This window comes from Buceros rhinoceros, unplaced genomic scaffold (genome assembly GCF_000710305.1).
Source record: "Buceros rhinoceros silvestris isolate BGI_N320 unplaced genomic scaffold, ASM71030v1 scaffold7457, whole genome shotgun sequence".
In the NCBI taxonomy this organism is placed as follows: Eukaryota; Metazoa; Chordata; class Aves; order Bucerotiformes; family Bucerotidae; genus Buceros; species Buceros rhinoceros.
In genome coordinates, this window is record NW_010421522.1 from 45,892 (window position 1) to 63,995 (window position 18,104).

At 38.6% G+C, this 18,104-nt stretch overlaps 1 protein-coding gene across 1 annotated transcript in view; it reads right to left on the minus strand.

Annotated features, from left to right (window-relative positions):
- The window catches only part of NALCN (sodium leak channel, non-selective), a gene marked incomplete at its 5' end in the record, with an annotated part of 60,351 nt that overhangs the window by 18,971 nt on the left and 23,276 nt on the right, over nt 1–18,104 (minus strand). Inside the window, 14 exons of the mRNA XM_010139688.1 lie at nt 107–213; nt 750–843; nt 6,203–6,301; nt 6,381–6,501; nt 8,349–8,455; nt 9,160–9,264; nt 10,419–10,586; nt 12,411–12,542; nt 12,644–12,764; nt 13,144–13,200; nt 15,505–15,627; nt 15,776–15,867; nt 17,163–17,232; nt 17,670–17,771. Of these exons, the coding sequence (XP_010137990.1) occupies nt 107–213; nt 750–843; nt 6,203–6,301; nt 6,381–6,501; nt 8,349–8,455; nt 9,160–9,264; nt 10,419–10,586; nt 12,411–12,542; nt 12,644–12,764; nt 13,144–13,200; nt 15,505–15,627; nt 15,776–15,867; nt 17,163–17,232; nt 17,670–17,771 (1,498 nt within the window). The remainder of the gene's footprint in view (nt 1–106; nt 214–749; nt 844–6,202; nt 6,302–6,380; nt 6,502–8,348; nt 8,456–9,159; nt 9,265–10,418; nt 10,587–12,410; nt 12,543–12,643; nt 12,765–13,143; nt 13,201–15,504; nt 15,628–15,775; nt 15,868–17,162; nt 17,233–17,669; nt 17,772–18,104) is intronic.

An 18,104-nucleotide genomic window follows, 5' to 3' on the forward strand; every position in this document is an offset into this window, starting at 1 on the left:
CCTACATTCATCACAGTAATGAATCAACTGATCGTTAATTGGTATTAGGAAATGTGTAACACATGCTGTGTTACTATAACGAAACGCTTAAAAGAAACACAATTACCTTAACTGACAACAACACAGACTGGGCCAGAACAAGTACAGCAATAGTTCTCTTAAAAAATGGATGCTGAGTTATATCATACATCTTAGCTCTGAAGCCATCGTTATCTGAAAAAGAAAGAGTTTGAGAAGGAGAGTTAAAATACACAGTGGTATTTTCTCTCTATTTCTTGACAGATTTTCCATGTTTGTTAGTGGCAAAATAAGCCTTTACCAGCTTCAAAACAAATTTCTAATTTTCTGCTATGATTTTCCATATCAAATAGGGCTTCTGAACATGTAATTTCAAATACAGAACACCAGTGTTGCATGAAGGCTTTGGTACTTGCAGGGTGAGTGCATCATTCAACTGCTGTCAGGTTAATACATTCCATTCATATCATTAACAGCCAATTGCAAATATTTTTCATTTAGAAATTCATTTTTTTCATTAAGGCTTATCCTAAAACCATCGAAGCACAACCTTTTTTCGGGTTGGTTTTAATAGCCTTATGCAGAGATCTGTAGTCGGAGCCTGTTTCCGCATTAACGTATGCACAACCTCCTAGTGGCCTCACGATTACAATTTTAATTTGAATCGCAGACTCCTGGGGAATTACGAACACTAGGGCTCAACATGAATAAAATCAAAATATCTTTGATACCCGGACGAGGTGGGAGATGAAGAGGTTGTGCTATCTTCAGTCTGCTTTTCAGATCTTCCCATCGTCTCTGATCTACAGTCAGTAAAGCTGTCCCCTTCATAAACAAAGAGAAGGGTATAAAGATTTTGCCATATAAAAGCTAGAACATTTAATGCTGTAAACATGAAAACAACATTCTCTTTGGTGTCTGAAATAAAGTTACGTATGCAACCCTCCTTAAATAACACACTGTCCGGGTAAAGGAGTCTAAAGTATCAGCTGGTACTCCAGAGGATTTCTGGATGCATTAGCTGTGAGTTTCCGGGACTCAACTCAGCAGGCACAGTTGTCGCTTTTTGTAGCACTAGCCCAGTGTGAGCAGTGAAACACTGCAGGAGGTCATCCATTTGACTGAACATCATTTGCCAGGAAGCACTGTTTTAAAGAGTGGTCGATTTTGTCTGGACTTTGCTGCATAAAATCTTGCAGCTCGTCGGTGCCGCTACAGTTTCTTGGGGAACGAGCTCTCCAGGAGACCTCTGCCGCACTCCACAGCTCTTTTGCTTGGGGTATAATTGAAATAAAATAATAATGTGCTATGAGTCTACAAGAGCTCTCCACAAAGGAAGCACAAGGAGAGGTGGAAATATACCTTTAGGATGGGCAGTGGCAGATGTTAATGTGTGTGTTTTCACAACACAAGAAGAGGCAAGCAAATCCTAGACAGAATTTGATGTTATTTAAAATGACCTTCAAAACAAAATGAGGTTCTCATCATTTCAGAGAACTATAAAATCTCATGGAAGGAATCTGGAGTTACAAAAACTAGGGAGACCTTTTCAAGATAAATGTCACAAGCTTGTCTCCCAGACACTTGGCTGTTCCCCCAGTCAGCACAGAGCTGCACTGAGCTGGGTGAGAGCTGGTGTGAGCTTTGGAGCTTGCCTTGGCATTGGCTTGTGTAGATGCTGGAACTGCGGATGGCTGTGCAGCTGATAAGGTCAGGATTTCTCCCTCTCTGTGGATATTATCTTTTTAAAGAGCTGTGTCCCTAAATGGCACCCTGGGAGGAGCTGCTTTCCAACACGATGTGGACAAAGTGATGGATGTAAGGATGGTGGACGAAAAACTCAATATAAGCCAGCAGTAGCCAGCAGTATGTGCTCACAGCCCAGAAAGCATTCTGGGCTGCATCAAAAGAAGCATAACCATCAGGTTCAGGGAGGTGATTCTGCCCCTCTCCTTCACTCTCATGAGACCCCACCTGCAGTACTGTGTTCAACTCTGGAGTCCCCAGAATAAGAAAGACATGGACCTGTTGGAGCAGATCCAGAGGAGGGTCACAAAAATGGTCAGGGGGCTGGAGCACCTCTGCTACAAGGACAGGCTGAGAGAGCTGGGGTTGCTCAGTCTGCAGGAAAGAAGGCTCTGGGAAGACCTTATAGTACATAAAGGGGGCCTATGAGAAAGATGGGGATGGACTCTTTATCAGGGAGTGTAGTGATGGGATGAGGGGTAACAGCTTTAAACTGAAAGAATGTAGATGGTGAGAGCAGTGAGGCACTGGAACAGGTTGCTCAGAGAAGTTGTGGATGCCCCCTCCCTGGAAATGCTCAAGGCCAAGTTAGATGTAGCTTTGAGCAACCTGCTCTAGTGGAAGATGTCCCTGTCCATGGCAGAGGTCTTGGAACTAGATGATCTTTAAGGTCCTGTCCAACCCAACCCATTCTATGATTTTATGCCTATTACTCATCTCAGGCTCCAACTGCACCATTTAGAAATGCTTAAATTAAAAGGCAACTCATTCACTGCAGTGAGCATGTCTGGTTTATATTTGAGACATTTAAGTGCAAACAAGAGAAAGAGTGGCATAAACAGTATACCTTTGTACAATTTAGAAATAGTGATGTTCTGTTGCTCAGAAATTACCACTTCCACCAGAGGGATCATTACAGTGGGACCACAGAGCAGAGTCCCACAAGTGGGACTGCTGCTGGAGGACCTGCATTTGGATTCAGAATTTGGCTCAAAACTGCCAGATAATATTTGAGTCAACTACATCTTCACTGGTGGCTGAACATGTGCTACTTGAGAGATGTGGCAAGTGGTGGGTGGGGGTTGTGAAATCAGGAATAGTGGAACTGTCACTGGGACAGTTTGGGACACAGGCCAAAGCCCCCTGCGATACTTCCCAGTCCAGCGACTCCATGCCTGCAGGTCCAAAATCTCACATGAAATACTACGGCATATCTGAAAATATTTTGGGGTTTTTTTTCTTAGAAAATTGTTCATTCTCACACAAAATAGTTTATTCAGTAATTGTCTGACTGTGACCCTCCTCAGAGTAGTGCCAGAAGTTCTAACCATGTAAAAGCCACAAACTTTCTACACTCTACATCTACTTTAAACTCTAATAGTTTGGCCAAGTAACTAGCTTTAAGAAGATGCAACTGAACCTCACACAGTGGACTGCTTCGATCTCTTCTTTTTGTACAAGTTGCCAGCCTTATCTCTATCTAACTTCACATTTTTTTTTCAGTTCCTGGACATTTCTTCACTCTACTTGAATATTGATTTGGCTGAGATTTTTTCCCCCATTGCATAATTAACTAATATACTGATCTTTTCAACTCAAGTCTGAAGATGTTTTCTTTTCCCTATAGTAAATACATAAAAAGTAAAAATATTCGAGAAACAAAAAAAAGAAAACCAAGCATTGCATCCCACAGCAACACCTGAAGTTACTAAAGAACAACTATAAAATCTGAACCAAATAGCATAAATGATTTATACTGACTGCGATTTTAGTATCATGTAAATACCTCACAAGTATTGCGTGATGTGCTTGTTCAGTGTCATCTACAGGGAGCTGTTACTAGTGAGTAGCTTTTTTGATGTTCAGACTAATGCTTTCCCTGTATTCAGAGATGAAATTGAGGGAGGACAACATTCATAGCTGAAATGGTGGTCATAGTTTGAGGGAAATGTACAGGCAGAGAAAACCACACAGAATGATAAATGTAAAAATCTGATAATTTTCTGAAAATAACAGGAACTCTATATTCATGGAGGGGCAACCTACGCTAAAGGAAGAATTGTTTAGTTATCTCCTGTGCTCAGAGATAACAATCCTTGTAAGCCTCATGTTCACCCTTCCCACTCTCTCTCATTTTGAATCGCAGTGAACATAAACAAACTTTTACTTTTCACATGAGTTTGAGCTATTCCGTGTCTTTATAGCTGTATATCTAGGAGGAGGGAATGGAATATGAATCTGCTACACAGTGACATATAATTAAGAGTATTTTTCTCCTGTTCATATTTCAAACTCAAAAATAAAAAACTGGTGAAAGATTTATGCTGATATTGTGGATAATCATTCCAAAAGTAACCCGTGGGTTGGAGCAGATCACCTTATTCCATAGTCAACAGTTGACTACAAAGACGAATACTGAGTGACAAGTAAATGACATCTCACTAATTTGTGAAAGAAATCTCTCGAGGAGACAGGCTGACACACTGAACTTGATCTTTCGAGTGACTCCTATAGAAAGAGTGGAAACTGAGTGAAAACAGTGTCTAGGAGATTGACAACACTTAGTAAGATTTGGCCTATTGTCACAAAACCATAATAAAAGTCATACTAGTAAGGGCAAAGATCCAGCTCCTCTAGCACCTTTTTTCTGTGACAATGGCCAAATGCTCCAGACGCCTGGGTGCAGCCAAGTGGCTCCCGATGATTCTCCATTGCTCACAGAGCTGGCTCAGAATTTATGACAACTACATTCAAGACCAGATGCAAAACGAAAGGGGAAATGCATTACTTCGTCCCTCCTCAACACCACAAGCAGCACACCTCAACATGGTAAAGGCGTTGTATCAGCCATGATCAAAAGCTATTTAAGAGTGAACTCTGCAATGTGGTATTTCTTCTCACCTACACTCATGCCCGTGAACAGGTTTTTGAGGAAATTGTCCTGTGTAGAAAGTGTAAAGGGAAATGAAGAAACAATTTGTATGATAGAAACGCTCAGCTAACATCTCATGTCATGAACTATGATGTACACGACAGAAACATACGTAGCTGAATATGCCATTGCTATAGAAGAAAAACATTAAAATCATGTTAACTTTTCAAATAGCATTTTAATTAGATGTAATTTAAACAAAATGACTTTTTTTTTCTCATGACTTGATGAAAAATATCTTCTGCTCATCAGCATAAGGCTGACACATCTGAACGAGAAGTAATACTACACAGCTGAACAGGAAGGGCCAAAAGTATCTATAAAAATCCAGTGGAATTCTCATACTGGAGAAATTGTTATTTCTCTAGTCAAAATTTAGTGATTAAGAAAATAAATAGAGAATTATATTGCTCCTTGTTCTCTAGAATAGCTGTATTTTAACAAGAATGACTGCACTTCATCTCACCAAAATTACACTGGAGTCACACAAACATAAAAATATCTCTGAACAGGCTATTTATTTGGCTTGCAGTCTGTGTAACTTCATTTCATGACACCTTGCTTGTCCACACTGGAAACACAGTACTGTGATGCTCAGCTTCCTTCCAGAAGGAGTCAAGTGGTTTCCCTGAAGGGCTAACTCAACAGTTGTGTTTGCTACAGAGTTCAGGTCAGGAGCACAGTCGGGCCAGCAGCCAGTTTGGCTGCAGTGCTAGCACACCGGGTTGTCTGGCATCTCCAAGCCCCAGAGCACAGCATTAAAAAATCACTCTAGCTAGCTGCAACACAGACATCTCATTATTTTGGGGACTTCGAACTAAAAGATGAAAAAACATTAATAATTACGTCTTGGTGCCACAGGGCTGCCACAAGACGCTTAGAAAAACAAGTCAGATTAAGAGCTGTGCAGTGTGTATGCAGCAGTTCCATCCAGAGGATGCTATCTTTAACAAGTACAGACATGAGCTGCCGGTGACCGGTTTTTCTACTTTTCAGTGTTATCCACAAAGCCCATATGAACTGTAGTTTCTTCCTATAACACTACCTACATTTTTGTTTGAGTGATGGGCAATTAATCTTACAATGTACTCTGCTCTTTGCCAGGAAAAAGCCGCTTTACTTTGCATCTGAAATACTGCAATTGCACGACCCCTTAGTTGTAACACGTACAAGCGTAACATGTCTTCTTACCTGCCACCGCATGTATACCTACATCAGGCTAAACATTGTGCTTTAGGTTCGATTTTCACCTGGCAACACAGCTGTATTGTAAATAAACTCCAACAGCTTTGACAGAGTGTGTGATGGATTGTTACCGTCCCAGGCTTGAGTTTGGTAGTAAATATGGATCAGGTGTGTCGGAACCCATACTTGCAGGTTTGCAGAATGTAAGATTCATAAGTCAGTCTTAAAGGTGGTCTTACCAGGCAACGTGAACAGTGTAATATCAGTTTCAGGTTTCTTACAGAGCCAATTCTACATACAACAAACCACCTCACTCAGTACCTTGTTTTCATTGAAATTAGCGATGACAACTCCAACAAAAAGGGTCAGTCCAATCATGCAGCCAAGGAATACAAAAACATGAATGTAGATTCCATGGATCTGAACAGAAAAAAATAGTATTAACAGCCAAATCAAAGTATGCGTTGTACAATTCAGAGATTCTCATGTGCTTCCTTACCGGCCCAACACGATGAATAATAACGTCTCTGACTTCCACCCAGCCTTTTAATGAAAGAACTTCAAATAGTGCCAGCATTGCATTCCCCACATTGTCAAAATTAAAATTTCGTGGATTTGCCCTGAAATGCAGTACACAAATAGGTGTAACTTCAGCAATAAAGTTGTTATTTCTATTTGTTACCTTGATTCTTCAGTCTAACTCACATTTACATACCTTGTGAAGTTAGCATGAAAGCCTCTGAAATATATAACTCAAAGTGCTGTCTCAATAATAAAAAAACAATAGCGACAGCAATAAATGTGTACAGCATATTTTTTGGTCCCTGCGTATGTTTTGTTTTCGTACTCACAATCTATTTCTGTATTATGTATATATGTATAATCAGAATTACTGATTATAACATATTGACTCATTGTAGTGTCTTTGTGAACAAAATAAGCAAACTACAGCATTCATGAAAAACATGAATCTGATGGCATTGGCCAGCTAGATTCTAAAATAAATCTACTTGAAGGAGACCAGTCTCAAACCCATATAAAAGATTCAGACTCCAAAGTCAGCGAGATAATTTAGAAAGTGCTGCTCCTTATTTCATTACCTTTGGAAACTAATGGTCTAAAGCAAAACTTACTTGAAAGGACATCGCGCCTTCTTGGCTGTCCTATACTGTATGCTCTGACCTTTTTTATCAGTTGAGATTCAAGAAGACATTTCCAGATGAATATTAAAAGTATCCTCTTTGGGCTAGGTTACCACATTGCTCTGTCTGTACAATCTAAGACAGATAATCCAAGGAGCCCATCTAATTTTCAACAATTTGTAAGGTAAATAGTTGTATTCCAGAAGAACTATTAAGTGTTTGGTGCTTCTGAAAATCCATCCATTCAGTGAAAAAGAGAGCTCTCAGATGTACATATTTCTTTTAAATGCAGTCCTTATACCAGCATCTGACTCTTGAAAATCTGGCCTGACACACCCAACAGGTGATATAAACGTCCTTGCAGTAAAATATTTTTCTGAATTCCCCAAAGTTTACAGTTATGCTGATTAAGACAGTTTTTGCTCATTTCTGGATCAAGCTGACGAGGATTGAATTTTGCTTACTCAAGGAAGAATTTGTCTGAAGCACAGAGAAACAAAGACTTCTGCAGATGTCAGAGTTTCACTGACTGTTCAAATCACATTATACTATTTCATTAGTGAATCTGCCACTGCTGGTACATTCTTTATCCACACACAGAGTCAATTAAAATAATTGTGGCTGTTTAGCAGAATTTGCAAAAGGCCAACCAACTTAAAAATGCAAACAATTAAAAAGAGGGGTTTTTGCCTTTTCAGGTGTTGGAAAATATTAAACAGACTTATAAGAATACTAATCATAAGCATAATGTTGGTTTTTAAAGAATTTTTACTGCACCAGATAGACCACAAGGATTCCCTGCATTGGAAACAGAAAGAAGCTGCCAGCTTCTTCATGGCATGGTTGATGACCACGGAAGAGAAAGGCTGGTTTTAGTCATGACTTGGTCATTTGTTTTTTATGGGTAGCTGTAGGCTGGTTAATGTCCATTTCTTTTTCTTCCCATTTTTTCCTATTTATTCTTAGATTCTGAGGTTGATGTATGGCTCTTAGGATGTCTTCATAATAGTATTAAAGAAAATTAAATGATGCTCTTGGTTCAAGACAATAACTTCCATTGTAATAATAAAATCTAATTCTTAACTAGGTTCAGTTCCTACAGGCATTTTCTCCCTTTCCATTTTATGAATAGAACAGAAGGTCAAGTCTGGAAAAATTTCATATATCTGGCTTTTTAGTAAATATATGAGAATTTTTACCAGTAATATCATTTAATTCACAACAAACCCCCTCCATCAGTAGTTTAATGCCATGAGATTGAGCAATTTTCTACATCAACAGATGGTTTTTTTTGAAGAAAGATAAGCCAATGTGTAGCAACTCACCAGACTCGTGGCACCCAAAATCCAGGCTTTTTCTCTCCCGGTCTTAACTTTAAATTGAGATTTTTGGAAACACTTACATTTATTCTGAAGATGCCATGACAATCTTCCTATAGTGAAATAAACCACAGCCTGAGATTAAATAATGGCCTGTGAGAGATGCCAAAATGCCAGCATAGACAGCACCTTACCATGATGGGGAAGCAATGTAAACGGAAATGAAGGGTTATTTAAGGATCTGGGCTTGATAGTCATGGACCTTTACCCAAAAGAAAAATGCATCTTAGTAAGGATTCAAAAACCCCTTCTCCTTCCAGGGATGAAAGTGCTGTTCATTTTGCAAGAGCATCTAGCCTTTCACCTCTTTCCTAAAGACCATTGCTCTGTTTAGATGATGATGATATTTCTCCAAATGGAGTAAGAAACACCGCTAACTTTGTCCATGTAACCTGAATAGCATTCCCAGTGCTTTTGACCTCTAGCAGCCTAACCTTGTTTTTAGCTTTTGACCTAGGAATGCAAAGGTGTCATTTTCCATAGTTAATACCATGTGGCTTCCAGTCCTTTGCAGATAATATGGCATGAACTTTTTCAGACAGTCCCCAATATTTGGACTTGCTTTACTTCTTTTACATGAAACCCCAGCATTACACTCATTCATTCACTCTTTGATCACCTTTTCCTCCAATCATCCAGCTTCTGAACAGGAAAGTGCCCAAGAATTGAATCTCTCATTGACTGCCCCACTTGTTTTCCCCAGCAGGCAGAAATGGCACAGTATATTATAACTTTGAAGCAGAAAAACAGTTCTTACCCTAGAGATGATGTGTGGATCATTGCATTTAGCCAGTTTTCCAGCAAATAGCTGCACTCCAAAGCTTGCGAAAACAAGCATTAATGTCAGCAAAAGAATAGAAACCTGTAAAGATGAAGTTAGGCTTATTAAGCTCTCCTTCTGCAGACTTGAAAAAGGGGGTCAGATCCTTCCATGAACTGCAGGGGGGATTATTTTCTTGCATAAACCTGGAGGTATGGCTTTCATGACAGACATGTTACTTCAGACATGAACTTCCTTACTTCGGGTTCTGATCCAGAACCCAGGTGCTGTATTAGTATTATTATTAACATAGCTTCTAAGAACTGTATACAAGAAGTGAACTCTTCCTGCACTCAGTCCACCACCTTGCTAAATTCTGTATGCTTAAGAATTGCCATAAGAATTGCCAAGAGAGAAGTCTTCAAGTACTTAAATACATGCTGCTTCTATTTTGCTGAATCAGGCTTTACTAATTAATCCGAGTAAGCCATTGTTAGAAGTTTAATTCCACAATAGCTACCATAAGGATATGCATGACCAAATCATGATGTAAATATCTTTAATAGAACACAGTGTCTATGAAATGCTAATTAGCTTTATACTTTTGGTCCTTATTCTATTACTGCCTGCAAATATTTCATAGCTTAGCTTTTCAGAACAACCTGATCAGCACTCTGTTAAGGAATGAAATGTCTGTTGTTTAGGCTGACAAATATCACACAGAGTGATAGGTTAGGTTCTGATCAAGCAATCTCTACTATTGTTATTATTACTATAAGTGCATATGAGATCAGATATGTGACGAACAATGAGATCCAGATCTGTGATGAACAACTGTATTGTCTCTGGTTGCCTCTCAAAAAACTCGGATGTGAAGACCTTCAGCTTAGAAAACAGGTTTACTTTTGTTCTTGCAGACCTGTCATACCATACTTCTCATTTTCGTTCCCAACTGGAACTGTGAATAAGGGGTAGATTTTATTTCAGTAGTCCTCCTGTGTAATTATGGTCAAATATATGCTGAACAAATGATATCATTTATAAAAGTACAGATAAAAGCAGATTTATTAAGTATAAATGTAAATGAGTTACTTGTATTCCTAATTTTAACCTGTTCTATGGTCATCTGCAGAGGTAGCTACTATGAAAAGTAGATAGTTATGAAGAAAAGATTAAAAAACATAAACATTGTAGCAAACCAGTATCTTACTACTCCTCCAAATCTTCTTAACAAGAGCAAAATAACTGGCACATACCAAAAAGATTTCCTTAAAGCCACTAAACAGCTCTCGCACCACTTTCCTCATCTGAGGGACCAGTTTGAAAATTCGAAGAGGGCGGAGGCAGCGGAGTACCATCAAGAGCTGAGCTCCGGATTTGGCAGGGACGTTCTGAGGCATCCAGCACAGGAATATCAAACTCACCTTGAGGAGACAGGGCAGGGAAAGGCAAAGAAGGATTAGACTTACAGTGCCTTGTTTGACAGAGACACAGTACAGAAGATCAATAAACACTCCTCTTCCTTAAAATTAAAGGGAAGATGAAGGCAAAAAAAAAAAAAGCCTAATTTAGAAAAAGGACTTGGAGATCCTGCACCCTGGCTGATTGTTCTAACTAATGGGCATCACGTCTTCCCCTTTGACTCAAATCTATTTTAGAGTTTTCAGCAGATGAAACAGTTTGAAAAAATTGGCTGATTCAGAGCAGGGACACGAACTATATTCTTGGAGCAGGCAGCATCATCCCTCCTCTCCCTTCTCATTTCAAACTGAGGTTTTCTCCTGAAGCTGAGATATCCTCACCTGGAAAGTACTTTAACAGTTTCCTTGCCAGTTTTTCCCACCACTTTGTCACAGGCATAAGTAGTTTTGTCACTGTGTGGTTTTATTACACAAATTTAATGGATTTGAAAGTGTTTTTAAACAGCACAGTTGTGTCTTGTAGCCTGGACAATCTCTGACAGATGATTATTGATTATTAAGCCTGTTCGTTACTTCTTATTTTTTAAAAAGTATTTATAAAGCAAATGTTATTATAGGGGGACAGAGATGAGAGTGTTACAAAGAGGCAAGCACACAAAAAATGAAGGATCAAGCTGATATCACCGATATAATTTAAAACATAATGCTAACATAATTTAACATAATTTAAAACATAATGTTGTTAAAAACAACAGTGGTAAAACACAGCTGCACTACAAGACCAAAAAGATTTGCCAGTGCTTCTGACAGTCTTTCATATTCTTTCAAGAATATCACAGGCACATTTTGAATATCCAAGCTATGCCACCTTATTTTTCCTTCAGACAAGCCAGAGGGATTCAGAGGGATTTCAAGAAACTAATGAACATACTGATTATGCATACTACAGTAGCAGTTTTGTATAAGTATGCATATTTTTATTTATGCTAACAATAGACTCTTTGATATAAATTGATCGTGACAAATTTTACGCAGCGCATCTGTCTGGTGGATTAATCTCTGGAAGACTCAATCTAAATCCACCAAAGCCTTTTTGCTTAGTGATTTCTTCAGTTAGAAAATATTTCATACTGTATTATACCGAGCACTGGTTTTGACACATTCTGTGGTGCTCATTGTCTTATGTGAAGAGGAAGCAGACCCCCTACTCTTATATTTGAATGGAATGCAAGAAATTTCCAGGAGACAAAGGAAACAGGAGCACATTTTTTTTCCTGAGAACCACTACTAATAGATACAGAATATCAAAAGATGCTGCTTTGCTTTCCTTCTGCTATAGCAACACCAGCAACAAGGATGTGTCCTTCTGTCAAATGGTTGAGGCTTTTGAAACACCTTCTACAAAGCACGAGAACTGGTGAGGTGGGAAGAAGCAACGAATGGCTAAGAAACAGAGTACATAAAGATTCTCCGCATAAAAATGCTGAAGCAAGGTCAGAAATCTCAAGCTTACTTTGGAATGAAAACAGGTCTGGTACTTAAAACATATCAACAAATTGAACAAAATTAAAACCAAGAAACAAACAATTAAAAGCGTCCATACAATGGCCCTACACTAAATTGCCAGGTGCTTATCACTTGTCAGTGTATTTTTAGATGTCTAAACAAGTCCACGTAACTGACAGGACTGCACTTGAAAACGGTGGTGTTTGTACACATATTACACTTCTGCAGAGACAAACGTTTCACCATTACCAAATGTTTACATATTCAAAGATATCAAAATTAAGAATGCTACAGAAATCTCCCACAAATATAAAAACTTACAAGATATATAAATATGTCCATAACTCCTCCAAAGTCCCTAATGACAGCTGTGGGTGTAAAAAACAAGCCATCTGCCATAATCTTCAGATTAAGCTCAATGCTCATGAATATTACAAAAACATACTCAGCAATCTAGAAATCAAAGCAGAGAACAGGCATAATTTAGGTGTAGGCAATGGGGGAAACCAAGATAAGTGTGCTTCATTGATTGTAAAATGATTCAGTGACAGTACCTGGAGTGTGGGAGCATGCATAACTCTTCTGAAGGGGGATTCAAACATCATGGATATGCAGGAGCATATAGTTACAATGATCATGACCCAGTCCAGATAAGTAACCAAACCCAGCAAGTCACTGTGAACAATATATAAGGATAAACATTACAGAAGTGCCATGAGTGTTGTGTCGCTTATATTATGTCCATACCACACTTAACTGCCTTCCTATGAAAAATAGATTAAGGTGAGGAGTGCCAAAGAATTCAGTACTTCAGAAATGTATAGTAAAACTAGGGAATATACATGCAAGTGAAGAAAAGCCTGACAAAAAAATCTTCTTCCTATTCATCCTCCTCCCCAGACAACTCCATGGAAAGAAAACCCTTTTTGGGGAAAAAAAAAAAAAAAGAAATACACATGTGCATGCACACATACACACATACATGCATGTGTGCACTCACACACTTAGACTGCAGGCTTATGTGACCAAGCAAAGTTACTTTGGCAGTGCTTACTAAAGCTGATGGTATTTGGTATTTTTCACAGCTCCAGTAACAGGATCTGTTTTAGAACTATAAAAGAAGAAAAGATACAGTCATTTACATTTTATTTCAGTCAGCATTATAATTATACCATGCATCCATCACTTCAAAGTAATTTATATCCAAAATCAAGGCTGCATTTTATCTTGGCTTAATTTTAAAACTCTGTATAAGTTTAATTTAATTCTATGCAATTTTAGCCATATTATCATCACAGTGAGTATCACCTTAATTCATGGCCTACCTGTAATTCCTTCAATGATTCTTTGAACTGCTTGGTTTTGGGACCTTGCTTTTGTAAGCAAGGACTTAATTTTGTGTTTTCCTTGGGACAGAGGGGATAACCTGACACTGAATTTTATGTTCCATCTTCCTCAGGAGTTCTTTCCTTTTACTTCAAAAACTCTTGGACTATTCCTCAGATGACACAAAAAAATCCTTCCACAGGTCCTGTTTCTTTCATCACTTCTCCATTTTCTGATTACTCTTTCTATATTCTCTGTATCTGAACTTTCCCATGAAATTGTCATGCTTCACCTAGCATAACCAAAGATCCATTAGGCAGCCAGAGAGAGGGAGAACCACTCTGTACGTAATCAGCACATATCTAGGTGACACAAGTCGAGTTCTTGCTCCAGCAATAACTTTGCCTTTTTATACAAAGCAGAATGGCTTCAGCTGAGAAGCTACAAGAATCCTACCGAGGAAGCCTCTCCTGCCCCAGTGGTTTGGGGCACTTTTTACTTATCTTTCAAATCCTTGTAGCAAATGATGCTAAGGCAGGATCTGCACTGAGCTATCCTATATTCCATGAGAGGGCTCTACTCACTGGGATGTGAAATTGCCATCACTTCCTCACTGAGCTTAAAGTGAAAAATGGACTGACCTGACTTAAGGCACTACCACCAGAAGAGGTTTCATGGTTATGAATTGTAGGAATGCAAGATGCACACAAGGAGAACAAGAGACATATTCCAGAGGTCAGGTTCACACACTTACACTCACCAGTACACAGAATATACTGGTTTTAGTGCCTTCCCACTGGACCCACTGACTTTTGTGTCTTCTTAAGCTCATACTTCTTCCCCATATTTTATACAGGGTCATTCCTCAACCTTTTTTTACTAGAAAAAAAACATGCTTCCTACCAGTTTGAAAAAGGTATCTAGAATATCTTACTTGGCAAGCTGGGTGCGACAATGAATAAAGTAGGTAGGATTCAAATAAATGAAAAAATGACTGTTTTACAAAATCAGTTTACTGTTTAAATTGCAAACATTTTAATTAAACTGTTGATAATATAAATATTCCGTTTCCCGCCGGTACTCCACAATGCTAAGACGCACTGACATGTATTTGACAAGCGGACTGCAATGCATATTTGTGTATTTCATTTTGCTGTTTTAATTTGCAACTGCTTCATGGACCAGTGAACCACAGTCAAGTTAGTAGCTGCATAGAAAAGTAGGCATCTAACTCAGGGACATGTCTCCATACAGGTAGCAGAACACCTAAACACGGGAACTGTAAAACTGAATATCTAACCTTTCTGTTGTTCTACCTAGAAGTAATTTGCTGAAGAGCACAGAGAAAATCAATAATAAAGCAGGTGCTGAAACTAGGTCTTCCAAGTGCCAAGCTCATACCTTTGAGCTACCAAACGAACACTGTCTGTTTGCCAGGTGACATGCATTAACCATCCAATATTAGGATGCGAGCCATAGACAGAGGTTTAAAAGAAGAGCCGTAAGATGATTTTACATCAAGCTGCTTGTACATAGATCAGTATCTATCTGCCATACTTGCATGCAGCTACAGTTTAGTTACTGAGTTCCTGGTTTTCACCTGGTCTCAGCTTTTCTCCTTTTATTTCCCACAGCTGAACAGCTCCCCATCCTGTTCTGGGTCTCTAATTGTGCTCTAAGGAATCTTCGGGTGAGCATTGGTGGGATTCATTTCTCGTCAACTTCTTCTATTCTTTGAGTAACTGATATTGTATAAAGACTTCCCACCTTATGAAAAGGAATAGGAAGGGAACAGCAAGCTGATTCTCCAAGGTCTAAAAATGGGAGTATAAAACATTAGCCTTTCCTCTGTTCCTGCCTGGAGTTTCCCCACAGTCTTGTCCCATCTCAGCATCGCAGACTGCTCAAACACGTCTGCCCTTACACAGCATTTTATTACTTCCTTTCTTGCAACAGCAAGACTATACTAGTCTCATGTGGTGGTGACATTATATGCAGTTTTCCTTTAAAATAAAAGTTAGATCTAGATTTCTGAGGATGGAAATGTAAACACTTGTTAGAAACAATTGTTGATATGAAATAAACTTACGCATTAAAGCGAGCTCGTACCACCACTCGGCAGAAATTCCTGAATCTGTGCTCACGACCGACTATGAAAAGTGGCTTATCAAAATATGGATGATTCTCTCGCAGCTCCTCTTCCTGGACTTTCCTTTTGAAAAACAGAACATAAATTATTAAGTGATATGCATCATACCTGGCAAAAATATCCCTCACACTTCTTCCTTTTTCATCATGCTTTTCAATGCTTTTTACTTCATACAAAGAATACTTAATACAGATTTTTGATTTTTAAATACCTTTTCATTTCAGCCTGTTCTTTTTTTTCTTGAATCATCTTTATCTCACTGTCTTCTCTCTGTGCATTTCTGTATCTCACTGTGTTGGAGTGCTGGAAGCAAAATGATTCCTTTTAAATGAGATCTGTGGGTTATTGTTTTTTAATGTTTCAGATGAAACCAAGATACAGTATTTTACATAGAAAGATTCAAATGTAAAGTCTTTATTTCCAAATGCACTGCACATCAACTCGGTCAAGCATATTGTAAAGTATATCTTCAGCACAAGGCTGCTTATTTTCATCAAGGTTAATTTCAGTTTTAATTTCATGCGTGAAGTCCCATCCAATGCAACTTTTAACTTTAAAAGCAAAGGTCCTGTAATCTCAGCCAACGTCTCTGAACTGGAATGAATACCATCAAAGTTACTATGGGCAAAGACTGGGAAAGAAAGGGCTTTAGACACCCTTTCAATTTCTCGAGGCTGCTGTATGTGCTGCCAGGCAGCAAGTTGTGCAGAACATACAGGTAGTGACTGCCAAGCACAGGGAGCAGGGGGAGAGAAGGAGGACAGCGTCTGAGCTCACCCACTGGAGGGTACAATCAGTATTACTAGAAGGAGTTAGGCGAGTCTTTGGAGCACTCCGGGAGGGGAGCACTCTGGCTGTGTTACCATTGTAACTCCGGCTCCTTGTTACCATTGGTCACAAGGAGAACTACATCTTCTTTAAAAGATTAGTTAACTACAGTTTCTTTCTACCTCTTCACAGGGTAATTGATTAATCCATTCTTATGCAGTTGTTTTTAAGTAGGAAGCACATCTAGAAAATAACAGTCATAGTTTGTAAACAGAGAATCAAATACCACCCCTTGAAATTTCATATTCACAGATATCCCCAAAATATCATTATGAATTTGCAGAATTGAGAATGCATTTAGCTGCATTTCACCACAGTGAAATCCGTGATTACTATTCTCCCTTCTAGTCTTTGTCCTTTTGTCTGACAGTTTTGGTGTTCAAAAAAACTGTTAAACTTCCTATCAGAACTAGTGAAATGCTGTTTTTCCAGCCTGAGTGACTTGCGTAGTTCTAGAGTAAGTCTTTTTAAGGTGTCCTGGGTAGCAACTGTTGTGTTCCTAATGCAGTGTCTACAGCTTCAGTGAATCTGTCTCAGCAAGTGTTTCAAAACCAGTAATTCTATCAGTGAAATAACCATGTCAATTATTTTGAGGATAATTCTAATGCAATTACAGTATTTGGTTTATGATTTCCTTTCAAGATTTCAAAAAGACAAATTGTAAACAAGATAATAAGTAGATATTAGTGTTACAGAAGCATTTATTATATAGTGCTTATTCTTATTTCTTATATTCTCAAATTGAAACCGTAGTTTCTATGAGGACTTACATCTTGAGTCAACGTTTCAAGAGATTTTCCTCTGCTAATTCGCTGGCTGTTGGAACCATGTCTCAGTGACCTGAAACAATCATAATCAATTTAACGATACATCTCAAGATGAAATTTTGACCTTTATGGATGGCCATTATAAAGTATCTCCAGCCACCCAATATCTCAAATTATTATCATTTTTCTCTCACTAACATCAGAAGCTTATATGTTCTTCAATTGTTTTCAATCTGGTCTAACATAAGCCAATTTCTTTTCTTCTGATCTTTAAATTGATAGCTTTGTAGTCAGCGAAGGAAATGACATTTGAAATAAAAAGGCATTTTTTCCATTTATACAGTACAATGAATTTCATTATGGCTACAATGAAGGATGTAGAATTCAGTTCTTTGTGTGAGTAAGTAATTTCAGTGTTTCACACCTTAGGTATTGCTCAAATTTCATTCTTTTCATCACCTTTATTTTAAGAATGTTTTTTATTTTAAAATGTTTTCTGTCCATGTTTACCTGCGTTCTTGTCGTATATGATGCTGGACACTAAGTATTGACCTCTCCTTTGCAGGCTGCCCCTCAAAGGATCCGCTCAGCATGCGTTGTCTAGTGCAGGCCCTATGAAGAAATACAATGATGATGACACAGAGTTTTCAGTATAAATGATAATTTCTGAGGTAGCATGTTCAGCTAGCAGCAGCTAGCAGCTGAGGTAGCACGTTCAGACAAACCAGCTTGGCTTTTCTGGGAAGCAAGCACACAGCTTAACAGACTGTAAGAATAAAACAGCAATGGACTTGCGGTGAAAACGTATTTCCAAGTCAATGGTCTCCACTCTGCAATATATTTGATCAGGTGATGAACCTCCTCTCTGCCTTAGCAGGGGCCATATTGGATTTTTTTTTTCAGTTTGCTGTACAATTTATGGACCCTCAAAACATCACAAAGTGT